The sequence below is a fragment of the Balaenoptera acutorostrata genome, chromosome 3 (genome assembly GCF_949987535.1).
Source record: "Balaenoptera acutorostrata chromosome 3, mBalAcu1.1, whole genome shotgun sequence".
Lineage (NCBI taxonomy): Eukaryota > Metazoa > Chordata > Mammalia > Artiodactyla > Balaenopteridae > Balaenoptera > Balaenoptera acutorostrata.
In genome coordinates this window covers 107,095,902-107,121,131 of record NC_080066.1, presented here as the reverse complement: position 1 = coordinate 107,121,131, position 25,230 = coordinate 107,095,902, and the positions used below count along the sequence as shown (strand labels likewise).

General features: G+C 50.4%; 4 protein-coding genes across 15 annotated transcripts in view; 2 read left to right on the top strand and 2 right to left on the bottom strand.

The window, feature by feature from the left end:
• The window catches only part of LOC103010732 (cathepsin G-like), a 29,194-nt gene extending 28,174 nt beyond the window's left edge, over window positions 1-1,020 (bottom strand). For 5 of the 6 annotated variants that reach the window (XM_057543185.1, XM_057543187.1, XM_057543189.1 and 2 more), the window contains exon 1: window positions 894-1,003. The gene's annotated coding sequence lies outside the window, so the exon portion shown is untranslated. Of the gene's footprint in view, window positions 1-893 lie in introns of all 6 variants that reach the window. The other variant, XM_057543183.1, reaches the window with a different exon arrangement.
• A 233-nt stretch (window positions 1,021-1,253) lies between these two features.
• SDR39U1 (short chain dehydrogenase/reductase family 39U member 1) lies at window positions 1,254-4,415 on the top strand. 3 transcript variants are annotated; one of them, XM_007180653.2, is made up of 6 exons: window positions 1,254-1,293; window positions 1,601-1,707; window positions 1,801-1,883; window positions 2,259-2,380; window positions 3,228-3,371; window positions 3,648-4,415. In XM_007180653.2, the coding sequence occupies exons 1-6, from the start codon at window positions 1,278-1,280 to the stop codon at window positions 4,058-4,060; spliced, it is 885 nt and encodes a 294-aa protein (XP_007180715.1). In that variant the 5' UTR covers window positions 1,254-1,277; the 3' UTR covers window positions 4,061-4,415. The 3 variants fall into 3 exon arrangements, with proteins under 3 accessions (XP_007180715.1, XP_028021932.1, XP_057398388.1); XM_028166131.2 differs by lacking the exon at window positions 1,601-1,707; XM_057542405.1 differs by lacking the exons at window positions 1,254-1,293; window positions 1,601-1,707 and adding an exon at window positions 1,309-1,574.
• Window positions 4,416-5,752: 1,337 nt separating this feature from the next.
• On the bottom strand, window positions 5,753-13,401 carry KHNYN (KH and NYN domain containing). Of its 2 annotated transcripts, XM_028166130.2 has the most exons (7): window positions 13,201-13,401; window positions 11,260-12,380; window positions 10,971-11,101; window positions 10,788-10,884; window positions 8,050-8,157; window positions 7,740-7,841; window positions 5,753-7,200 (listed from the first exon to the last, which is right to left on the bottom strand). In XM_028166130.2, exons 1-7 carry the CDS (start codon window positions 13,399-13,401, stop codon window positions 6,948-6,950), a joined length of 2,013 nt encoding a protein of 670 aa, XP_028021931.1. In that variant the 3' UTR covers window positions 5,753-6,947. The 2 variants fall into 2 exon arrangements, 1 of the variants encoding a protein (XP_028021931.1); XR_009007424.1 differs by lacking the exon at window positions 5,753-7,200 and having other exon boundaries at window positions 7,976-8,157.
• A 12-nt stretch (window positions 13,402-13,413) lies between these two features.
• CBLN3 (cerebellin 3 precursor) lies at window positions 13,414-23,845 on the top strand. 4 transcript variants are annotated; one of them, XM_057542406.1, is made up of 6 exons: window positions 13,414-13,541; window positions 14,408-15,445; window positions 15,739-15,858; window positions 16,198-16,311; window positions 22,610-22,675; window positions 23,631-23,845. In XM_057542406.1, the coding sequence occupies exons 2-6, from the start codon at window positions 15,146-15,148 to the stop codon at window positions 23,706-23,708; spliced, it is 678 nt and encodes a 225-aa protein (XP_057398389.1). In that variant the 5' UTR covers window positions 13,414-13,541; window positions 14,408-15,145; the 3' UTR covers window positions 23,709-23,845. The 4 variants fall into 4 exon arrangements, with proteins under 4 accessions (XP_057398389.1, XP_007180711.2, XP_007180713.2 ...); XM_007180649.3 differs by lacking the exons at window positions 13,414-13,541; window positions 23,631-23,845 and adding an exon at window positions 22,839-23,424 and having other exon boundaries at window positions 14,255-15,445; XM_007180651.3 differs by lacking the exons at window positions 13,414-13,541; window positions 16,198-16,311 and having other exon boundaries at window positions 14,255-15,445.
• The last annotated feature ends 1,385 nt before the right edge of the window (window positions 23,846-25,230 follow it).

The following is a 25,230-nucleotide window of genomic DNA, read 5'->3' as shown; positions in this document are numbered from 1 at the left end:
GAGTCTTAACCACTGGACCACCAGGGAATTCCCCCACATACTTTTAAAAGATCATTCCACTTGCAGTGTGTGGAACAGTTTGGAGAGAAAAAAACATGCAGAAGCAGAAATCTATTAAAGAGACTATTGCAGAAAATAGACCAAAGAGGAAAGAAGAGTCATGGTGGCAGAGATAGAAATAGATGGATCTGGGAGATATTTAGTAAGTCAAATCAAAAGGGTTTTAGATATCCAAGAAGATATATCCAGTGGGAAGTTTTTATAGGATTCAGGAGCTCTGAGGCTCTCCTATAGTTCATAGGCGATTCGGGAAGTCTTCTTTGAAAAAACTGGTAACCGAATTCACCGAGGTAGATTCTTGGGAGAAAGTGCACAATGGGAAGAAAGGAAGATCCGTAGGATCCAGCTTGGAGGAATATCAACATTGTAAGACCTTAGAGGAGGTGGAGCAAGCAACACAGACTGAATAAAGCTGGGCGAAAGACCCAGAAGAGAGTGTGGCTTTCCTTGAGGCCGAGAAAAGAGCATTTCCAAAGGGAGGGAGGAGTCAGCAAGTGTCCAGTGATACAGAGGTCAAGAAAAACGACTGTAAACTGGGCATTAGTTTTGGTGACACGTGGGAAATTAGTGATATTGGCGAGAGGGGCAATGAATGATAAAGGCAAAGCCAGACGGATGTGAAGTAGAAGTAGAAAATGGACACCACTCTTCTAAGAAGTTTGGCTATGAAGTTAAAGAGAAAGATAGGACATTAGCGGAGGAAGAAGAGCGCTGGAGAAGGGTTATTTTAAGTCGAGGGGAACTTGAGAACGTTTAAATGCCGACAGGAAGGAGCCGGAACAGGGAGAAGAAAAGGTGAAATAATAGGCCGGGTAGAAAGAAATCCATTGTACCTCTGGACGGATTCTCTTGTACTAACGTATCCACCACACTGAAGAGACAGCCAGAATCCGGAGGATTGAGCAGCTTCGAACTTTAGGTCAAAGGTTTTTTCTACACTAAAACCTTCCCTCCTCCGCCTCCTCCCCTTCTTTCCCCGCCCCCTCAGTCTAGTTCTCCACCCCCCGGCCTCCTTGCCAAGATCCCCGCCTCTCCTTGCAGTGAAAGATACAGCCTTCACTACGAATTCTTCCGGGTCGCCAGGCAGGGCCACGCCCAGTCCTGCCCGCCCCACAAGTGGAGGGCGCTTCCCGAAAGACGCATGCGCAGAAAGGCTGCAGTCGTCCTAGAGGAGGTGGACTCTAAATCTTGCGCAGGCGCGTGAGGTCCTGGTCGCTATGAGGGTTCTTGTGGGTGAGGGAGGGCAGGAAGGGGGAGTGGGAGGAGGCCGGTTTATACAAAGAAAACATAGCCAGAAGTTGAGGGCTAGGAGGCCGTTTCTGAGAGAGGGCACCGTCTCGTGCACAGGCAACCTGGCGTTGGCCTCAGAGCCCTAGAAGCCGAATCTCCCTAAGCTCTGTGACCTGTGTCACCTCTGCATCGCGGGGAGGGGGCGAGGAGGGGAGAAGTCTGGCGTCAGATGGGAGGGCACCGGAAGAGGGGGCCACGTGGGGATGCAAGGCGCCCCCGGGAGGGTAAACACCTCTCATTTTCTGATCAGGTGGCGGGACGGGCTTCATTGGGACAGCCCTAACCCAGCTGCTGAAGGCCAGGGGCCACGAAGTGACTTTGGTCTCCCGAAAGCCAGGGCCCGGTCGGATCACGTGGGTGTGTCCAAATTCTGGAAGCATGGGGGGTGGGGGGGCCTAGTTTGGTGGCGCAGGGCGAGGGCTCGCGGGCACTGTGTGCTTTCTCCAACAGGATGAGCTCGCTACGTCGGGGCTGCCCCGCTGCGATGCCGCCGTCAACCTGGCGGGAGAGAACATCCTCAACCCTCTCCGCAGGTCAGCCGGGCCCTGAAGCTGACATCCTTCAGAGCAGAGGGAGGAGAGGGCCGACTCTGAGGAGAACCTGTGAGCTGTGGAGAATGGGACTTCCAGATTGAGAACTCAACCCATATCCCGGACTGCTCATTCCCCCACCCCCACTCCTCCACACCCACTTGCCCTTCTTCCCGCCCAGCTGGTGGACCTTACTCCCCACTCAGGATGCCCAAAGTAGACATACCTTTTCCTTCTACAGAAGAGATGGACCATTTCTCTAAGCTGCAATGCAGGGTTTTATTAGAAACGGATATGGATGGGCCCCAGGGAAAGAGAGGGAAGGAAGGGTATGTGCATGTATTTAGTGGCATTTTATTTCCCTGGTTTCTCCTGCAGGTGGAATGAAGCCTTCCAAAAAGAGGTTCTCAGCAGCCGCCTGGAGACCACCCAAATGCTGGCTAGAGCCATTGCCAAGGCCCCACGATCCCCCCAGGCCTGGGTCTTAGTCACAGGTGTAGGTATGTCCCACACCACCAACCCTTAGACTAGCCAGGGAAAGGAGGGAGCACAGTGAGGGGCAACTCAGGCCCCAGAGTGCTGGTCTTTTCCAAGCACGGGAACTACCTAGGCCCTCATTCCATGCATATTTCTCCTGACTTTTGTGTACTTTCACTGAGAAATGGGGACCTCAGAGAAAGTGAGGGGAGTGGCACTGCTCCCAGTGCCAGGGAAAGTCCCACCTACTTCCAGGTCCCTTATTTCTTATAGCACAGTTCTTTAGGAACAGAATTCTTGATTCTTGTATTTTACCTTTGGGACCAAATAACAAACATATATATATATATATATATATATATATATATATATATATATATATATATATATATATATATATATATATACACACACACACACACACGCATACACACACACACATTAGCCACTATTCTAAGTGATTTGCACATATTACATTTAATCCTCACGAGAAAGCTATGCCGTAGGTACTATTATTCCCATTTTAAAGATGCAAAAATTCTGCACAGAGAGGTCATGTAATTTGCCTGAAGTCAGAGTTAATAAATGGTGGAGCTGAGATTAAAACTCAAGGCAGTCTGGCACCCAAGTCTTTGTTCTTAGCTTCTCACTCTAGCACCTCAGCTTAGCCCCATAACGAAAAATAAGAATGACTCCAGGGCCAGAACAGGTCAGCTCATGGAGAAGATCAAGGGGAAAATATCCATGGCTCTGAGTTCCCATGGGGAGATCCCAAGGGCCAACGAGGGTGAGGCCAAGGGGAGCCTTGACTGCAAAGGGCCAGACAGGACCAAGGACACCCAGAGCAAACAAGTGCTGTTCCACCGGCAGCTTACTACCAGCCCAGCCTGACAGCCGAGTACGATGAAGACAGCCCAGGAGGAGATTTTGACTTTTTCTCCAACCTTGTAACCAAATGGGAAGCTGCAGCGAGGCTTCCTGGAGATTCTACACGCCAAGTGGTGGTGCGCTCCGGTGAGAACCAGGGGCCTGGGTATCAGACAGGGTTGGAATGTCTTCTCTGGGCTGGGAGGGTGGGGGGATAAGGGGAGCTGGGCTTACAGAGGATGCCTCCACTTCTAGCTAACATACAGGTGGGAGGGCGGGACATCCCAAAGAGAGCCACACCCCTTGCCTGCCACAGAGCAAAGTCAGCATGGGGAAAAGGTGAGGAAGGGGAAGCAGGGAGGAACAGTGGGACTGCCTGGAGGCTGAGGGGCCTTCCCGTACCGTCCTTCTTGCCTGCTCTAGGGGTTGTGCTGGGCCGTGGAGGCGGTGCCATTGGTCACATGCTGCTGCCCTTCCGCCTGGGCCTGGGGGGCCCCATTGGCTCAGGCCACCAGTTCTTCCCCTGGATTCACATCAGAGACTTGGTGGGAATCCTAGCCCACGCCCTTGAAGCAAGCCATGTGCAAGGGGTCCTGAACGGAGTGGCTCCAGCCTCCTCCACTACCAACGCTGAGTTTGCCCGGGCCTTGGGCGCAGCCCTGGGCCGCCCAGCCTTCATCCCTCTTCCCAGCACTGTGGTGCAAGCTGTCTTTGGGCGAGAACGTGCCATCATGCTGCTGGAGGGCCAGAAGGTGGTCCCAAGGCGGACACTGGCTGCTGGCTATCAGTATTCTTTCCCAGAGCTGGGGGCCGCCTTGAAGGAAGTCATAGGCTAGGTGGGGGAGGCTCAAGGAAGGGCCTGTTGCCTGTCCCTCAGCGAGGGCTTCCTAATGAGAAACTATGAGCTCAGGTTCTCCTCTACTTGAAACCTGAAACCATCTGGTTCTTAGGGAGTCCTCTTTCTTTCTCATTGTCCTGTTGCCTCACCTTATTGAACTGAGAGACTGTCCGCTGTTTCAAGGTTGCAGTCTCATCAAGTTGGGACCTTAACCTCTTCAACTGCTCCTAAATAAATTCCCAAGTTTGGTTTCCCTGCATGTCCTGTTCCTGGCCCACTTCTCCTTTTTGCTGTGTAGAGAATGTTCCGCGGTTTAGGCAATAAAGATAAATCATCTCACTAGCTTCAGCTCATCTCTTTGGCCTAGGTTCTGAAATTTATTTCAAGGAGTGCCATCCTAGAAGACCCTTTACTTTACACGGGGTTTTGAAAGTTATAATGTGCAACATCTCCCTTCTTGGTCCCTCCATTGCCAAAAGAGCTGGCAACAAATTTGAGGCACGAGGTTATGACAAAGGTAGAGGCAAAAAGAATGGTGATCCATTTCCAGTGGGCTCTGTGGTCACCCTGCATACTTGTTTCACGCAGTGCCATTAGGATGCCAGCAGACGAAGGGACAAGGCCCAAGTCCAGGACAGCCTTCAGTCTGTCACTGAACAGCAGTGAATTGATAAAGCAATCACACACTGGCCCCAGTTCATCAGGCTGCAGCAGGACAAAGCTGTGCAAAGCTTAGGACTCTCAAAAGATAAGGACTTGCCTCTCATCTGACTAGGGCCACTTCAGTCAACCAGGATCCCTAGCACAAAGGGGCAGAAGATACCTCGAGCCCACTGCATACCCACCAGCATTGAAAGTGAAAGGTACAAGGAACCTATCAAAAGCTACAAACTCAATCCTTTCAGGGAAAAAAGAGTCCCAAGTATTCATCAAGGAGCCTCTCCCTTTTTATCGACCCTGGTTTCTGCCACAGTTTGACCAGAAGCAGTTCCCCTAGCCCCCAATTCAGGCCATGTTAACCAATCTCCTTTCTTCTGAGGGGACTATGGGTTGTCTTTGAATCACTGTTACCACCCCGACTAGCCTCTCCAACTCGCCTGCCCCCAGCCCAGCTCAGTGCAGTGTAGTGGTGGATCTCACCAATGGGGAAGGGCAAAGACACTGGGACCCTAGGACCCTCTCCATCATCATTCAGCTCCACATGCTAGTCCCTGTGCCACTCAGGGAACAGAAATCAGCCTAAAAAGAGGGCCATGTCCAGGGACTTGCTGCAGGGCCCAGACAGCACAGAATCCAGGGACACCTGTCTTACTTCTTTATCTGGTTTTGGACTCTTTAGGAAGTTGACTGGCTCTGTACTGTTCCTGACGGAATGACTGGCCTCAAAGGTAGAAGTAACAGAAAAGCATATTTGGGGATGCACTAAAGGAAGGACTGACTAGTACTGTCCACGGATGGATGTGCTGCCTCGGAGGCAGTCAATTCCCTGGTACAGGAGGACTTCAAGCAGATACAGGACAATGACCCGTAGGAATCAAGGAGGAAAGAGAATGTCCTGAGGTGACAGCAGCTGGTCTGGTGGCCAGTCAAGTACCTTCTGACTCTGATTCTTCAATTTTCGTTTTCCAGATTGGTTCCTCTAGATACAAACTCTATAAACCCTCCCATCCGCATACACGCACACACAGAGCAGAAGTGGGTCTCGCTTTATGCAACATATATGTTCTGTAAAGAAGATGCTAGGGTCAGGTCACATGAACGTTTTCCTCGCAGAACATGGCTTCATTGGTTTGGTGACTGCTCAACGCTCGAGCAAGTGCATTAACCGGGGACTGCGGACTTTCTGACACGTTCGTTCAACTGTAAACAAACACCTGAATGCAACAGGAGAGCTGCCATTGATAGGAAGGAACCCTGAGAGTTTTCTGGTAATGCAAACAGTCACCCCTAATTAACCGTTTTGTAAATGTGGATTTGGGGGGGGGGGTTGCCCAAAAGGGACGCAGCCATTATAGGGCACATTATACTGATGCAGTGTAAAAAATCTAGGGCACAGGTCCTGGGGACAGAGGACCCTCAGCTCTCTGAAAGTGAGGTTTTGGTTAGGAAGCCTGTGCAACCACAGACAGACACACCTGAGGCTTGGTCCGAGTACCTTTCCTCCAAGGAGCTTTCCTCCACGTTCTCATCTCTCTTCCCAACAGGCATTTTTACCCCTGACTTGTAGGCGGAAGTAAAGACCAAGATCAATCAAGGTCACAGGCAGGCATAGCTGAGACCAGAAGCCAACTCTCCCTCTGCCTTCTCCACCAGATCCCTGCTGCCCCACTGTGACCCAGAGCCCATAACACTAGCCTTTCCAGGGCCCAGCATTCCCTTTGATGCGCCCAGGAGCCCAGCCAGGCCTGGGACTCGTCCTGTCCTCTGGCCATCAGAGCAGCAGCCAGGAGGAGGAAAGGCTTAGCTTCCTGGCCACCTGTTCTACATTCCCCTCTCACCCACCCTAGCCTCCATCCCCAGCTCAGTGTGGAGGAGGGGCCGACAGTCCCCATCTCCGTGACCCACCCTTCCCAGTAGCCCCCATTCCCTACAGAAACCCTGCATAAGGCAAGGTTAAGAAGTTAAGGCTGAGCAGAACCTCCTGAGAGCTGGTTGAGGCCCTGACTCAAGATGAGATCAGGTCACCTTACAGACCTGTCCCCAAAGTGCCCCAGGCAAGAGCATTCCCCACACACGAATGCGCTTCCTTGGTGCTTCCCTGACACAAAGCACCAACTCAGGGTGAGACTGGGTCAGGGTCTGAGCAGCAGAGGGACCCTCACAGAATGAGCTGAGCTGGATGAGGCTGGAGCTGACGGGGTGGCAGTCACCAAGACAGGTGAGGCTCAAAAGTTGAGACTGAGCAGGGCCTCGGAGAGCTGGTTGATGTCCCGGCAGTATGGCTCCCGCTGCAGGATGAAGTCCACCTTGTGATCCTGGCCCCAAAACACCTCCAGTAGTTGGCGCCGGAGCCGCTCTGTCTCCCGCGTCTTCCGAATGCCACCACTGCCTTTTTCCTCTTCTTTTCTCCCCTGCTGCTGATTACTGTGTTCTGTGAAGCCCTTGGCAGAATGCTTAGCCTTAGAAGACCCCTGTGCCCTGGGAAGAAGCAGAGGGAACAGGAAGAGCTGATAAGCATCCTCGAGGGAGGTTAGAGCCCAGTGGGCCTCCCTGCTCTCCACTCCCAGTTAACTGCCCTGCCCAGTCTGGGCTCTGGGGAGCGACCCTGAAGTTCCAGAAACTGACCACTGAGGGGCAGTATCAACCCACTTCTGAAGGGAAGATGGCCTGTTCCTTTGGAACCTGGAAGGTGAACCTGCCACTATCTAGTTCTAGTCTAATACATTAATCACTTTATGTCCAACAGAGGGCATGCTCAATGCAGCTGGCTATAAGTAAAAGCAACCACCTTCCAAATAACTCCATCCAACACACTGATTAGGGAAAACAGGAAACAGGAGTTTCCCTCCCAGCCAGGAGGGTCTGAGTCAGGATTCCTTGGGCCAAGCCCAAGGCAACTTGAACTACTACAGAATAAAGCTGTCCCAGATTGAGGTCATTCTTCCCCCAATTCTCCAGGCCTGCAAGGCCCCTGCAGAGCAAAAGCCAGGGCTGCCTAGGAGAGGCTGAGGCATTACCTGACCGGCTTCTTCAGGAACTCATCCAGTGTAGGGCCATTTCGCCCCAATGGGTCATCAGGCACCATGAAGAGGTTTCCCACGAAGGTGAAGGGCAGCAGGCTGGATGGGCACAGAGAATGTGTGGTCACAGAGGGGCCTCTGCCCACCTCCCGGACAGTTAAGACCAACACCATCAGAAGCTGCCAGCTACCATCCTTCGCAAAGCAATGTCAGCCCCTTCCCAGAGTCCTCACCCGGTGGCACAGCAGAGCTGGTTTTAGAGAAAGGTCTGAGTCCGTGCCCTGTGCTCAGGGGAGGGCTCCCTCACCGCTCTCTAATGATTGCCATCCACTTCTCAGACTCCTCTGCCAGGTCCCGGAACTGGTCATTGGAGACAATGATCCCATCGGTCTCTTCAGCCAGCTTCACCATGAACCTGTCACGAAAGCCACGGCAGCCATATTGGGATTCTCCAAGGTCCCAACCCCAAAGAGTGTTATCGACTCCCGGGACCCACTTCTGGTGATGGAGATCTGGCCCCCTCACCTTGATCCAGCCACCAGGTGACTCACTGCATACGGGCGCCATGGGGTAGAAAGGAAACCCATGAAAGATGAATCCATCGTGGTTCCCCAACAGCATCCCCTCAAGTCACCACAATCCTCCACTCAACACTTTGTGCCTCATTAGTGTGAGACAGAAAGATCTGGCTCTGGCTCTGTCTTCTTCCACCGTGCCCCCATGAATCAGTCACAGATCCATCATGCTCCTCCTCTGAAAGCCTTTCCACTCTGCTTCCTTCCTTTCCAGTCCCACCATTACCATCTGAGCTACCTGGACATCGCAAGCGTGGTACTACTGCATAGCCTCCTGATGAGGGGCTCCCCTGCCCCCAGCCACTTACCACCCTCCAGTCTCTCCTGACCTCCCCCAAGAACATGGTCTTCCCTACACAAAAGTCTTCCAGACATGCCCTTTATCTACCGAATATTTCCACATGCCCAGGCCTGGCAGCCAAGGCCGTCTAGAACCCAGCTCCAAGCCACTCTTATGGCCTTATCTCGCCCCATACTCCCTAATGTACTCAGCTCCTGCCAAAGTCAATGATCAGATTACACCCTGTCCTTCACACATGCCCCATGCTGTCCGACTTCCATGTTTCTCAAACTATTCCCTCCATCTGGAAGGTGCTTCCCCACCCTCCCTGATGAACGGAATCACCAGGGGAACTTTAAAAAAATAGATGCCTGGGCCCCACTCTAGTAATTCTGATTCCACAGGACTGGGATAGGACTTATGAGGTGAGTCCTTTTTAACAGGTTTAAAACCTAGAGCTCCAACGCATCCCATGTCCTTGTCAATCAATCAACAAAAACTCTCAAAGCCTTCTCTTCCCACAAAACCCCAGCCAGAAGGGGGATCCCTTTCCTCTCCATTCTGTACTGTTTGGTTTACAGTTTCTTCGGGCTCTCTGAAGTCGAGAATCAGGTCTTCCCTGACTCCCTGCATTCCTGCTTCCTTCGGCAGGCCTCGCACCTAGTACTAAGCAGGCAGTCAGTATTTGAAAGACAGTGTGGTATAGAGAGAACTAGTGATCAGGATTCGGTGTGACAGGTGTCTGGTTCTGAGTTTCTGTCTGGGAAACAAATTAAGAAGATGACATAAAAATGTATATGGTATCCTATAATGTACAAAAGGTATTTTCAAGTTAAGCATATTTTAATACTATTATCACGTTGCATCATACGTTGTTCCGCAGTATTCAGTAGGCCTGTGCTACGTGCCACTGTGTTTTTCACTCTAACTAGGCAAAATTCCAAATTCATATTGTGCTGTCTGCCTATCAGGACGTACACAACTGTACAGACATGTGCCTTCAAAATTTATTACAACTGACTCAACCTTCAGTTTTAACTGTGTCAGTGCTGGCGTGTAAAGAAGATTCCATAGTGCAGATAACCTGTGAAATCTAGACATAAAACAGAATAGCATCGGGAGAACGTGAACTTTTTGTAGAATACCATTTTCCTGTTAGGGAGTAAGAGCTAAGTATTTGAAAAAACAAAATATATAATCACTTCAGTTTGGAAACTCGTTTTTAATTTAAAACCGAAAATCCTAGAGAATAAAGAACTTGTCACTAGTTTTTTTAAATTGGTTAGTTAGCTTTTAAAATCTGCCCATCTCCCACGCTGTGCGCACACTGGGGAGGGAATGTGCCCCGTGTTTTTCAGTTAAACCAGCTAGCAGCTCTAAGTTCTCATTTTCCCTTTGCTACTTCATAGCCTTTGCCAAGAAAGTTAACTACTCTGACCCTCCGTCTCCATTTCTGTACAACAGAGGTAAGACCCTCTGCCACACTTGATTGGATCCATGAAAAACTAAAGAACATCACTGCCCTCCTGGCCAGCACCTTGAGTGAGACAAACACATACCTTAGCTTCTTTTGACATTCACAAGGAGGATGAATGAATGGAAGAGGACCTTGAGACAAAGAGATTAATCCACTAAGAGACTCCACAGTCAATGACTGTGCAACCTGGGACTCAAATCCAGACCTGCAAATTCTAAGACCAGTGATCTTTCACTATCTCTTATAATACCATGTTTTGTACAGTCTTATTATGCATGGAATGCATTTCTTCATTTATCGTTATTTTGAACATTTACTCTGGTTTTTCCAGAAGGTTGAGGAATTTCTCTATGTGTTTGGACACCTAGGTTGTAAGAGGCATTTGTCAGCTATTCATGTCATTGGCTTTCCCATCTTTCCATTAAATCAGTATTTTCTAGACAGTAAGGCACTATATAAATATGAGGCATCCTTTAGTTTGATGAGTGAAAAGTGAAGGATGAGTGGACAAACAGAGCTGTCCACCATCCATCTCATCCTGCCTGCAGGGCAGGTTTACCTCCCCAATCATAGGGGCTCACGGAGGACAACTGACCCTTGTCCCACGACTCAGGCTTACAGACAGTGTGAAAGGTCAGGAGCTTCTGTCTCTCCCTCAGTCTCCCACTTGGCTCCTTGAATGTCGAGCCTGTGACCAAGAGAGAAGCAAGTACCTGTCGTCATAGGAAGAGATCCTCTTGCCATCCAAGACCCGGGAGGGAGTGAGGGAGAGCAGGCTGAGGGAATACAGCTTGTGCAGGAAGTGACCCTCTAGAGAAACAGAGGAGCACAATGGGGTTATCCTCAAGGTGGAAGCAGGGCCCACCCCCGGACACAAAAGACCAGGCCCAACTCACCTCTGACTTTGGAGTCCCTACTGAAACGCCACTGAGGCACAAAGACAGTTATGTCGCGGTGGCCACGGTCCCAGAAGTACTGCACAGCAATGGCAATGCCCCGGCTGGAGAAGTAGTGCTGGAGGCCGTGCCTGCAGTGGAAAGGGGTCAGCGTTCTGGGGCCCCCAGGGGGGCCTGGCAGCCTGGCTGTACTGCCCCCCACTTCGCACATATCCCCAAGGTGAACGCAACTGCCCATCTCGTCATCTCATCCCCCTCCCCAGGACTCTCAGCCCCACCAGGTACTCACACCATGGCCACGTTGCTGCCATCGATGACAATATGGCGCAGGTCTGGCTTGCCTGGCACGTTGGCAAGGCACAGGGTGAAAGGGTCCTGGAGGGCCTCCTGGAAACGCTGCGTGCCAGTCACCAAATTACCCCCCCGGGTGCCTCGTTTCCACGGAGACCCCCGACCTCGAGCCACGACCTGCTGCTTGTCTGCCCTGTCTCCTCTGTCCCCTCGATCTCCACAGTGCCACGGGGGTTCAGGCGCTGGTGGGGGGCTGGGCACTCTTGGAGGTGAGGCTTCCCCATTATGAAGCCGCTGCAGGAGGGAGGCTCCCCGGGGCTGAGCTGCCTTCTGACAGGGGCCCTGGGTGCCAGGAGGCTCGCCCTGGACCCAGAACCTTCCTCCTTCCTGAGGCACCCCCTCCTTCCCCAGGGCCTTCCCTTTCAGAGGCACTGCCTGCCCTGCCTCTCCTCCTCCTGACTGTGGCCTGAAGGCCACTTGTCTCTCCCAGGCCTCTTCCCTGGGCCACTCCTTCCACCCCAAATCCATCTCCCCGGGACCACCGTGCTTTGTCCCCTCCTTCTCCATAGCACGTCTCTCTCCCCTTGACTCTTGCCACCCTGCAGGTCCTGTGTCCAGAGACTCCCTGCTGTCACTCAGGGGACTCCTGACTCCCTGGTGCTGAGCACCCAGCAGACCTGGGCTCCCCCACTCCCAGGACGGGAATGCTTGGGGCCCCTGCCCCCTGGATGCCTCTTGCACCAGGCTCAGCAGTTCTTCCTGGACAGCAAGGGGCAGCTGCAGCAGGGCCTCTGTGTGGGCATCCCCCCGGGACTGCAGCAGAAAAGAGAATTCTCTCAGCACTCCAGCACACTGAGAGGCTCCAGGGGATGGCCCCAGCCGAAAGTCCCAGCTCAGGCGCTCCACCAGCTCCTCCACTCGACTCTGGACCATGACAAAGGCCTCGGTCAGGCCGCTGACCATCAGCGAGCCGGGCACCCCCGGCACCAGGTGGGCTGATGTGCTCCAAGTCAGGCAATCAAGGAAGAAGCCCTGGGCTCCCAGAAAGATGCAGTGCAGTTTGGGTGGGTAGTGAATTTCATTCTGTAGCTCTGGGCTGCAGAGACCCTTCAGGTACTCCTGGGGGAAAAGGTGGGGAGGGGAGGTAGGAAAAAAAAAGAGACTGCTGGAATCCTAAGTGGCCCAATAGCTCCTTCGGGGCCGCTGCTCTCCTCTGAGCTCCAGGATGCCTGAGCAGAGCAATGGAGCCCTACAGATCCTGAAAAACGTGGTGGTTAAGAGGGGATCAAGAAACTCACTTCTTTGCCTTTTCAGTTGACAGCCTGTGGCTGAATTTCCATTTAGAACTTGCCTCAACTTAAGAAACTGTTATAATTAATTGGTTAAAAGGCTGTCTCTTCTAAACATTTATGTGTGTGTATGTGTGTTGTATATTTCCATCATAACGATCATCATTGATAACTTTTACTGAACTCACGCTTTACATGCTTTACCTAATTCACAATGAGTTCAGTGAGGTGGATACTGTTACTATTCACATTTTATAGATAAGGAAACAAACTAGGACCACAAGGATGGTATTTGGTCATGCCGTTCTGTAAGTCCTGACTAACTCCAAAGGAATCAGTGTGGCCTCCCACCCCACAGTGAATTCCTTGGTGGGGCCTGCTTGCCCAACCAGATTATCTCTTCTCTCCCAAAGAGTACAAACTGATTTGAACTGAGTCACTTATCTCCAAGCCCTGGCAGAATCTGGGTCATCGCAGCAGAAATGAAACCAAAACTCTTGACAAATAGAGAGTTTGGAAGTTCCTCAAAACAAAGCTCAGGGCCAGTGAGACAAGCAAAGAGTGGAGATCCTCCCCAGCCCCTCCTCTCTTCTGCCTCCTCGGGGGAGGGAGTCATTGTTTCCCCGGAAGGGTCAGGGAGAGGCGTTCACCTTGGCTCTGCTGGCGTTCTCCTTGGGGCCCTCCAGCTGCAGCCAGATGTGAGGGTTCTCAGGACAGTCCTTCGGGAGGACGCTCATCCCCACCCTGAAGATGCGCTCCACGTGGGGTTGCTGTTCCCGCACCTTGTCCTCGGCCTCCGCAGACACCGCAAAACGGTCAGGGGACGGGGAGCCAGCCCCCCAAGTAGGCATGGCTCCTTGGCCGCCCAGCCCTGGAAGGAGGGAAAGCAGCTCAGAGCCTCAATGTCCCCTCACCGCAAATTTGGTCTCCTGGCCTACACCAGCTATCAACAGGTCGCACCTAGTTACCAAACTGGTAAACAACCCAAGAGGTAACCAGCACTTCAGTCCATCTTGGGGATAGGGAGGGAATGTCAGATTATCTGGACACAACGGCCTTCTCTCCGGAGACAAGTCATGGATAAACAAGGCTGTCTCTCTGGGATGGGTGTGTGGCCTTTGGAAAATGACCACAGCCCTGAGCAGGAAGCGGGGGCGGGGCGGTGGGGGGGGGGCAGATCCAGCTGGGTCTGGAGGCCAGAAGGAGGGGACAGGTGACGAAAGAGTCCCTCTCCTCCGGGTCTCTGCAATCTCCGGGTCCAAGACGGCCTCTTAAAGATGAATCCTCACCAGGGCTTTAACTGGGCTGTCCTCTGGGTCCCTTGTCAGCCATTTCCCAGGTTCTAGCCACTCCCACCCCTCCCCCTTCCTCAGCCGTCTGCTGCACCCCTCGGTCGCGCCACGAGCCCCACGCGGGGCCCAGGGGTCGGACCGGGCGCGGGGGAGAGCGCGCCTACCCGCCTCGCCGCCCGCTGCGGCCTCAGTCCCGCCGGCGCCGCTCGGTGCCCGCCGGCCCCAGCTTCGCCCGCGCCCCCGGCCCAGGGAAGAAGGGCGGGGGGCCCGAATCTGGGCGGGCCTTCCCGATTCCTCACCCAACGGGGACCTCTCTTCCCCACATCACGAACAGTTTTTTGAGTCACTTCCTGGCCGGGGGCGGAGTCAGCTGGGCCCCTCCCGGGGCTGGGCCTGCACCGAGCCCCGGCGCGCGCCCGCCCCCGCCAGCTGCAGGCGGCTCCCTGCCCCCGGCCCCGCCCTCAGCCTGCTCGCCCCCCCGGCCCCGCCCACTCGCCCGCTCTTGCTCCAAGCCTGCGGGCTCACGTCTCCGCGCTCTTCTGAGTTTTCCAATCGCTCCACGCAGTTGTTGCTCAGGAATGAGGAACCACTTCATGGAGAGATGGAGGTGAAGAGCGCTCTAAAGGGACTAATGCAGTCCCTTCGGATGAAGATACAGAAGACCAAGGAAAGAAAGAGACGGGCCCAGGGTCACAGGACAGTGACACTGTTGGGCCAAGCGCTTTCCACCAAAACAATTGCGGGGAAAACACAAGGACACTCCCTTTTTTCCAACGGTGGAAAAGATGCTGCTAAGAGGGCTGCTGACTTGCGAGGGATTTTGAAGAGGGGAGGAGTGAGGGGAGGAGCTGTAGGAGCTGTCTCACACATATGCGCGCGCACACACACACACACACACACACACACACACATACACATACAGGAACTCGCAGTCTCACACAGACACCCATGTTCTCCGTCGTCCCAGTTCCAGCCTTCAGTGCTCTCGGGAGGGGCTGCCCTGGGGTTCTGGCTGTAGCCCTCCTGTATGGCTGCCTCATTTCTCCTCTCCCTCCCAGAGCCCAGCTGCTGTCATTTTGTGCCCTGCCGAGGAGGCAGGAACTGCAGTGACAGCAGGAGTGAGAGGCAGGACAGAGTCGTGGGGCACAGAGAGGGATGGAGAGGGAGATGCCAGGACCAGGTGACCATGAGTCCCAGAGAGAGGGCTGAGAAGCAGGGTGAGGGGTGGTGAGAGCCTGGAGGAGAGGTGGGCAAAACCAAGGAGCAGACAGAGAAGGCTTGTGGGTCACAGAGCCACTCAGCCATGCTGGGAGCAAAGCGACACTGGCCACCAGGTCCCTCACTCAGCCCCGGGCTGACCTTGGCCCTGACACTTCTGGCCCTGAGGACCGGGTGGGCCCAGGAGGGGACAGAGCCAGTCCTCCTGGAAGGTGAGTGCCTGGTGGTCTGTGAGCCCAGCCGAGCTGCTTCAGGGGGGCCAGGGGGAGCAGCCCTGGGAGAGGCGCCCCCTGGAAGAGTGGCATTTGCTGCAGTCCGAAGCCACCACCACGAGCCAGCAGGGGAGATCGGCAATGGCACCAGTGGAGCCATATACTTCGACCAGGTAATCCCTCTACCCTGCAAAGACCTGGAATCACTGTCCAAACCCACTCTGCTGCTAAGGAAACAGACCTGCTGCGGCCAGTTGCCCCCAAGCCCGCTGCCCGTCTCCCTTCCCTTCATTCCCACCACACCCTCCTTGCCCTTTCTCACCATTGCTTTTGAATCTGTGCATTCCTCCTGTTTGGTCTACTTGCCACCCCTTCCTTTCCTTACTCACTGCCCCTTCCCCCCAGTCCTGCTTTCCCCGAGCCCCAGGCATCCCCAAGCCCCACTCAGTAGGGTCGCTTCTCACAGGTCCTGGTGAACGAGGGCGGTGGCTTTGACCGGGCCTCAGGCTCCTTCGTGGCCCCTGTCCGGGGCGTCTACAGCTTCCGGTTCCATGTGGTGAAGGTGTACAACCGCCAGACTGTCCAGGTGACCTGAACCCTAGGCCCTGTCCCATCCCCGGCTCAGGAGGGGAAGGGAAGGGGGGAATAAGTGGAGCCCAGGGGATCCCCAGGCAGACCTCCATTGGCCTGCATCCTGGGGGGCCAGGAGCAAGGCGGGAAAGGGCCCGCCTAGCAGAGACTGTGAAGGAGGCACAGAGTCCAACACCGGCCACCTCTCAGCCCTCCCAGGAGGGTGCTCTGAGCCTCAGGTTCCCAGGTTCCAGAGTGTCCCTCTGGGGCTGCAGAGATGGAAGGAAGCCCTCAGGCAAGTGGGGGTCCTGGGACAAGGACTGGGGTGAGGTGCTGACTGGGCTCCCCTCCCCAGGTGAGCCTGATGCTGAACACATGGCCTGTCATCTCGGCCTTTGCCAACGACCCAGACGTGACCCGGGAGGCAGCCACCAGCTCTGTGCTACTGCCCCTGGACCCCGGGGACCGGGTATCTCTGCGCCTGCGTCGAGGGAACCTGCTGGGTGGCTGGAAATATTCAAGCTTCTCTGGCTTCCTCATTTTCCCACTCTGAGGACTCAAGCCTTTCAAGGATGGAAATCTAGCCCCTGACCCCTGCCCTCTGCCCTCTCCTGCCCCAGAAGTAGCATCTTTAGGGCAGGAGAGAGACTCCCTCTGGCTGCCTTTATTCCACGTCCTTGCATGGGACCCTGTGCCAAACATCCAAGGTGAAGAGTAGAGCTCTGGTGTCTCGGGACCTGCCCTTCTTAACCTACCCCTCACGGTTGCCTCTCACTGCATCTCTTTCTGCCTGCACCCCTAGGATCAGGGCAGGGTTTGGCAGGTAGGGAGGCCTGTGCTACTTTGCAGACTCTGCTCCTCCTGTCCCCCAACTCCAACCCAGCTTCCTGCTCAGTGCTATTTGGGAACAGGTGGTACAGGTGAGCCTGACAGGCCCCTACAGGGGACCAGATGGACCAGCCTCAGCATACCCAGCAGGATCCTTCCTGTGAGGAGTGCCAGCGTCACAGAGCTCGGCCAGCACAGTCAGAAGCTGAGCCAGCACCGTGCGGACTAGAGCAGGAGGGAGGCTCAGCCAGTAGCAGAACTGTGGGGGGGGGGGGCCACAGAGCAGCCCAGAGCCTGTGGCTGGTGCGGCAGGAAGGGGGCATGCACCCAGCCTGAGCACAGTATACATTTTCCATGTACATTGGGGCAGCCAGCAGACGGTGAACCGGGCGTCTATTTGTGGCAGATCCCAGATGGACTCTGGCCCTCATCTCCCCACCCAAGACATGGGTGTGTATGTTTGCTTTAGCCGAGAGTGGGTATACAGAGGTTCCTTTGGCAGCTGGAGGTGGAGGTAGGTCACATGTGGGCAATTGTAGATCTCCAGGCATGGAACACATCAATGACCGTGGCCCCCTCCTAGAACTGCTCCACCTTTGTAGTCTTAAGTTCAATCACTTCATGCTCTGACCACCACCTCCTTCCTCCCAGCTCTCGCAGGGACCTTCACTGTACCTGTCCCACACTATCCCACAACCTCTCTTCTTTCTCCTGATTTGTGCTGTCCTATCCTCCTTAAAATTCCTTGGATTCCATAATTCATCCTTTCAACCACTCTCCTGCCAGTATTATAAACTCTGTCTCACCTCTCTGTCCCATTGGCCCAGTATGGATGAATCTATCAATAAAGTAATTAGAGAATGATGCTCAGTGAGACCCTACAGGATCACTAAAGAGAGAACACGACATTACAACTGGGTTCAGGGGTTACAGGATACAAGCAGGTATGCTGTAGGGAAAATAAATGTAAAACTGTATGTCAGAGTCAAATAAAAAAGGATTTGGTAGTGCCTGAGTTAAATAGGAAATACCAATGTGAATTTGTGGTTTTCAAAAGAAATAACTTTTTCAAACTTTGTCACTAAAGCGGCATAGAAACAACATCAGGAAAAAATCTGATATGCATTCTTAGCACCTGAATCTTTGCCTCAAATATTATTCACCTTTAAAAGGACTCAAGGTCCCTTGGAGAATAGCTCCATGTCATAAATAACTCTAGGCCTGGAACCTATTGGTGAAGACAAAAAGTAAAGATACTTTCTTAAATGTAGGGTAGAGCTGAGAAGGCAAAGGAACCAATTTTAATAGGCTTCCACAAATCGACATTCTGTGACAATTTGATAATCAAAAGGAAAATAATATTGTTAATTGGAACAAGGTGAGTTTTTAAAATCCACAACTCTGTTGTGATTTTCAAAAAGGAAAAAGTAACTATACAATGTGCAAAAATGTAGTTAATATACTGAGCGAAGAAGTATGACTATAATAGGATATTTTTAGTTAATTTTGATAAGTAGAAGCGTATAAGTATAGCAGATATTATATCTATTCATAAGGTGCATTTATTTTTCTTTATCTGCATAAGTAGGGAGGGGTGGATCCAGAGAGCTCTCAGTAATTCCAGAAAAAGCTGGAACTGTATCAAAAATGAAAGAGGCTGATTGGCACCATCTGGTCATATATTACAACTAGGAAGAAAGAAGCTCCAACAGTGTGTTACAGGAACATGAATTAGGCAAACATCCAAAAGATAACTGCTCACTGCTCAAACATGATCCTTCATTTCTTGGGAAAGGGGGCCTCTATACTACACTACTAATTATAATGAAATTGCAGTAACAGTAAAACCCAAAATAATAATGGGTTAAACAAGATGGCAGATTATTTCTGTCTCACATAGAAGAATCTGCAAATAAAGAGTGCAGGGTTGGATGGCAGTTTTATGATCACCACAGCCCAGTTTCCTTTCTTGCTGTTCTACGACCTTTAGCATATCACCTCCTGACCCAAGATAGCTCCTTGAGCTCCAGCCATTACTTCACCTTTACAGTCCCAGGAAGGATGAAGGAAGGACAAACCCATTTCCTTTTAAAGAAGCTTTCTGAGAGGTACCTCCAACAGTTCTGTTTGCATCTCATTGGCTAGAATTTAGTCATATCTAGCCACACCAGGCAAGGGAGAGAGGCTAGGAAATAGAGTCTTTATTCCAGGCAGCTATGCCCAGCTAAAAGTCAGGAGTTATATAATAAGGAAGAAGAGGAGATTGGATATTAGGGAAAACAACAATATTGGGGATATTGGGGAAGTTTGTAAAAATGCAAATGAGCTAGATAAATTTGTAAATAATGTCAGTAAAGTTATTGTATTAGTTTCCTATTGCTGTGTAATAATTACCACAAAGTAGTGTCTTAACACAACTTTGAACTATTTATTATCTCACAGTTTCTGTAGGTCAGAAGTCCAGCAGAGCATGACTGGATTCTCTGCTCAGGGTTTCATTAGGTCAAAAGAAAGGTGTAGGCAGGGCTGCCTTCCTTACTGAAGCAGAAGAATCCACTCCCAAGCTCATTCAGAATTCAGTTCCTTATGGTTGTAGGATTGAGGTTCCTTGCCATCAATCTCTGGGCCAAAAACATCAGGCCAAGTCCTTCTCACAGTTTGAACCTCTCTGACCTACCCTTCTGTCATGTCTCTGACTTTAAAAATTCTCTGATTTTAAGGGTTCTTGTGATTAGATTGGGCCCACACAGATAATCCAGGATAAGCTCTCTATTTTACGGCGCGTAACTTTAATTACATAGAAAATGTCCCTTTACTGTTAAACATAAGAGGTTTGGGCATGGACATCTCTGGGACATCTGCATATCATAGTCATTAAACTTAAAGATGACATCGTTTAAAGAAAAGTCATCCAGTTACAATACACTAATTCATGCAAAAAATGTGGACTTGAAAAGTTCTAGTGATATATAAGATAAGCACTGGCTCAGATTTTCATCATCTTAGAAGGTAAAGTATTTCCCAGGTCCCAACCAAGAATTCATTGATTAATAATTCAAAACTTCATCTGCACTGAGATAATATTCTTCTTTTGGATATCCAAATTCAAAAATTGGTCTGAACTGAGATAGTGTCCTTCTCTTGGGTCTACAAACCCATTTTTATAATGAGTATAAGAGTAGGTGTAAAAAATTTTATAATCCTTGTAAGATGTGTGTGCTTTACCAAAATGCTTGATGCTTTTAGAGAAGCTGACATATTATACTGATGATTTGATTGAAATGTATAGGAAGATTTAAGTTTGCAATCAATGTTTAAATAATTTGATTTGTAAAATGTGTAGATTTTGACTTGGTTATATAAATAGTGTTTAAATGTTGTGACAAGTTTTGCTTAAGTAGGTTTATGAAGTAAATTAATTAAACAATAAATAAAGTACAGATGGTGGCTAGTGTTCCTCTCCAGGCACAAAAATCTCCTAGGACTCTAAGGATCCTAAGAATAGAATCCAACTGTCTGCCTTCCCTACACCCACGCCCTGGCAGCTGATTGCTACAGAGAAAAGTCCTGCTGAAGGATATGCTGTGGATCTAAGTCCATGGTCTCCAGCCACCCCTGGAGCAATTCTCCAAGCAATTCTTCTGTGGTTTCCTTTGCCAGCTTCTTTCCTCATCTTCCCCGGAATCCAACTGAAGGCTTCTGTTCTCTCCTTAAAACTTTTACTCCTCCAACTGCCCCCATTGCCAGCAGCAGATTCTTCACCTTCTACTTCACTGAGAAAGCAGGAACCCCAGGAGGAACACTTCCCACCAGCGCATCCGAAAACTCACCTTCCTCCTCATCTCTCCTTCCTGTCTGGCTCAGTAGAAGTCGTGTCCTTCTTTCTGTCAAGGCGGCTATCTTCATCCACCAGTCATGGATTCCATTTCCTGGAAACATACTCTTTTCTTTTCCTCTCCTCCCTCCTGTATGTTCAATGTCTCCCTCCCTACTCACTCCTGTTGAGCAGTTAAATAGACGCAAGTCTCTTAAGTCTAAAACAAAAAATGATGGATATGGAAACAGTGGTAGATATATGGTTACCTTCAGCTTTATATGCTAGTTAGCGTCACCTCTCCTCCCCTTTAGAGCCAAATATCTATGCTTACCAGTTGCTCACCCCTTAAGTCAACTGTGGCCTCTGCTGCTCCACCTAAACTGCCCTCAGCTAGTCACTCACAACTTCTGCGTCACTAATGTCACTATCATCTAGTCCTCTGTCACTCAGGCTCTCCCTAACATTTGACCCTGTTGGCCACACCCTCCTTCTAGAAGCGCTCCTGCCCGCATTTCCCTGACTGTGCATGCTCTGGGCTCTGCTTCCACCTGTCTGCTGAGGCCACTTTCTTTTTCAGCCTCCTGTACCTCTGCCCATCTCCTAAATGTCAGTTTCCCTCAAGGTTCTGCCCTAGGATTCCTTTCATCCTGACACACTCTCAAAAGCCTGAATCTCCATCCATATGCTGACAACTTCCACATTTTTTATCTCTATCCAGGACCTCCCTCCCAAATATCAGACTCCTACTTTGCCTAGCCCACCTTAAAGTCAACCTGCTAAAATTAGAGTCTTTCCTCCCGAAATCTGTTTTCTCCCTTATTCTCTGTGTCTAAAAATGGAACGTCCCTGTTGCCCTAACCAAACACCAGCCATGATCCTCGATTCCTCCCTCTCCCATAACCCCCATAAATCAGTTCCATCCATTGTTTTCCATCCATCTGGCTACCAATATCTCAAGAGTTCTACGAAAGCTTCCTAATTGGCCCCTTGGCCTCCAGTTTTGCTTCTCTGAGTCCATTCTCCACACGGGGGTTGCCAGAGTGGCAACTTCACTGCCTAAAGCCCTTTAGGGTATTGTGGGGAAGGGAGAGGGTCTAGGATTAAATCCATATTGCTTAACATGGTTTTTTTTTTTAGGTCCTTTGCAATCCAGCTGCTGCGACCTCCCCTGATTCATTTTTCACCATCTTACAAAACAGAACTATTTATTAGCTGAGGGAAAATGGCACCCCCTTGTGTGTTGCGGGACCCATAGCTGGTGTATTAAATTAAGGATATGCAGATTATGATCTGCTGAATGCGGAAGCACAGGCCACCACATGGGGTCAGGAGGTAGCTCCCTCGGTTCCCCATCTGGGGAAGTAAAATCTCTGTAGTCGTTTTGATTGAAGGTGTAGTACACTCACACAAAGGAAGTAAAGTTTAAAGATTTATTACTTACAGATCCCAGAAACCAGGAGGGGGAAAAGGGAAGCAGTGAGCCAGGAGAAGGGCAGTCCTCTGTCCCAGTTCACATGTGAGCAGGATAGAAAGAACCTATTATGTGTAAGGTAGTTGGGGTGCAGGTCACTAACTTTACCCGGGCTCAACTATAAGTGGTCGTTTCAAAACGCGCCCCAGGAAAAGCAAGCGGGAATTTGGGGCAGGAGTCCTAAACTCAGGTCCTTATCTAAATGTCCAGACTCTGGATGTGAGCAGGGTCATTATACTGTAAAATGCCTAAGTGGCAACTCAAAATAGAGATTTTATCATTATAGCTCAGAAAACGAGGGCATGGCATTCGTGTCAAAATTTATCAGGGCCAACAGAATTGTTCTTGGACCCAACTGAGGTAAACCAGGCTCTGTTTTAGTTTGTAAATCATCTTAAGCTGGACCAAACTGAAATGGAGAAATCTTAATATACAGTATACTAATGTATATTAATATCATACATTAATAAAGGATAGAGAGGCCATAGATTAGTGGGGAGAAAGTAACTCTAGCAACAAAGTGAATATACTTGCATGAGAAGCAGTGAGCATAGTGGTGAAGGTGGTGGGCACTGGAGCCTCTCACTTAGTAGCTGCATATGACCTTCGGCAAATAACTCAAACTCCCCTTGCCTCATTTTCTTCCTCTAGACAATGAAGAGAAACATGGTATATATCCCACAGCGTTGGAAAGCACAGAGCAAGTATCCACTATATGTAAGTTACTGTTACCATATGAATTAGGAAACAAGTTAAAACTGGTACATGTCCCAGGGATTCTTGGACAATCTTTAAAAAGTGGGTAGGTCTTTAATCCATTTTGAGTTTATTTTTCTGTATGGTGCTAGGAAGTGTTCTAATTTCATTCTTTTACATGCAGCTGTCCAGTTTTCCCAGCACCACTTATTGAAGAGGCTGTCTTTTCTCCACTGTACACTCTTGCCTCCTTTATCAAAGATAAAGTGACCATATGTGCGTGGGTTTATCTCTGGGCTTTCTATCCTGTTCCATTGATCTATATTTCTGTTTCTGTGTCAGTACCATACTGTCTTGATTACTGTAGCTTGGTAGTATAGTCTGAAGTCTGGGAGCCTGATTCCACCAGCTCCGTTTTTCTTTCTCAAGATTGCTTTGGCTATTCGGGGTCTTTTGTGTTTCCACACAAATTGTACAATTTTTTGTTCTAGTTCTGTGAAAAATGCCATTGGTAGTTTGATAGGGATTGCATTGAATCTGTAGATTGCTTTGGGTAGTATAGTCATTTTCACAATGTTGATTCTTCCAACCCAAGAACGTGGTATATCTCTCCATCTGTTTGTATCACCTCTAACTTGAGGACACGGGGAGGGGGAAGGGTAAGCTGGGATGAAGTGAGAGAGTAACATGAACATATATACACTACCAAATGTAAAATAGATAGCTAGTGGGAAGCAGCTGCATAGCACAGGGAGATCAGCTCGGTGTTTTGCAATCACCTAGAGTGGTGGGATAGGGAGGGTGGGAGGGAGACACAAGAGGGAGGGGATATGGGGATATATATATGCATATAGCTGATTCACTTTGTTATACAGCAGTAACTAACATAACACTGCAAAGCAATTGTACTCCAATAAAGATGTTAAAAAGGGCTTCCCTGGTGGCGAAGTGGTTGAGAATCTGCCTGCCAATGCAGGGGACACGGGTTCAAGCCCTGGTCTGGGAAGATCCCACATGCCGCGGAGCAACTGGGCCCGTGAGCCACAACTACTGAGCCTGCGCGTCTGGAGCCTGTGCTCCGCAACAAGAGAGGCCGCGACAGTGAGAGGCCCACGCACCGCGATGAAGAGTGGCCCCCACTCGCCACAACTAGAGAAAGCCCTCCCACAGAAACGAAGACCCAACACAGCCAAAAATAAATAAATAAATAAATAAATTTATTTAAAAAAAAAAAAGTGAGTAGGATTTTTGTTTTATTGTAGCCATTTACCTGTTATAATGCTGCTTTCTTTCAGGTGTGTTCACTTCTACCCAGAAACACAAGGACATCATAAACGGTCCCTAGGAAAACATGGTATAGCAAAGCTTAGGGGGTACCCATCTCACCAGATAGTTAATGTACATTTTTTAAAATTTTTTATTTGAGTATAGTTGATTTACAATATTGTGTTAGTAGTTTTTGTACTTTTTAACATGAGAATGAGATACACTGCAGGACGTTCTTTATATAGTATTTTTGCTTATGTCTGGGACTGTCTGCCTACTGGTGACTTTGTAATTTCTCTGTTAGAGACTTGGGAAGCTCACCTGCCAGCGCCCCAAATGAGAAGGGGAAATCGTGATGGTGTAAAGGAGAGAAGCAGTGACTAGTAGGCTGCACTGCCCATGGCGCTCGACTGTGGACACATCTTTATTCGCTCTGCTAAAAATATGTCAAATCAGACCTTGTAAATTGTTCAGCCGCGAAGAAGAGAAATCTCACCAACACAGGGCTCAGAAGCCATGTGGATAAATTCTGAATATTGCTTAAAGTTCTCTTGAGTAGAAAGTAGAGGTTTTGCTAAGCCACCTTCCTGATCAATCTTTCACTTAGGAGTTCCAAACCTTTCACTTGCTGCCCTGTCCTAAGAGCATGTGCATTATTTTCAGTGAAGGGGGTCAGGAAGACAAGACCTCGCTGGATTGCACGCGAGCCGAGGCTTCAGACCCCTGTGCTGTGGGCTCCTATGCCGTGTTCCTTCCCTTACCACCCTGCAGTGTATTTGCTTGTTGAATTGCCTCCCTCACCTAACGGTGGGCCCCAGAGGGGCACCATGCCATTCCCATTACCTGCCATCCACTCCACACCAGACAGGGCCTGGCACACAGTAGGTGCTCTATAAATACTAAGTGACCACGTCCACATGAGTCAGGGAGTTCTCAGGAAGGACATTTCCTTCCTGCCACTTCATCCCCCTGCCAGTGCTGAACAGACATTCCGGCAGGTGAGAAAACAGCAAGAAGCAGACACCCGAAGTCTGGAAGCTTGGCCAGGGTTAGGAAGGTTTCTGAGCCTAGGCGGCAATAACAGCAAGCACTCCAGGGGCAGGAAGAAAAGAAACATTAGCTAGTATGCGATTGTCTTTATCGGTTCGGGCTGCTGTAACAAAAACCCCAAAGATTGGGTGGCTTCAACAACAGAAACTTAGTTCCGGAGGCTGGGCATTCAAGATCAAGGTGCCAGCAAATCAAGTGTCTGGTAAGAGCCCACTTCCTCACTTGCAGATGGCCATCTTCTCATTGTACCCTCAAGTGGT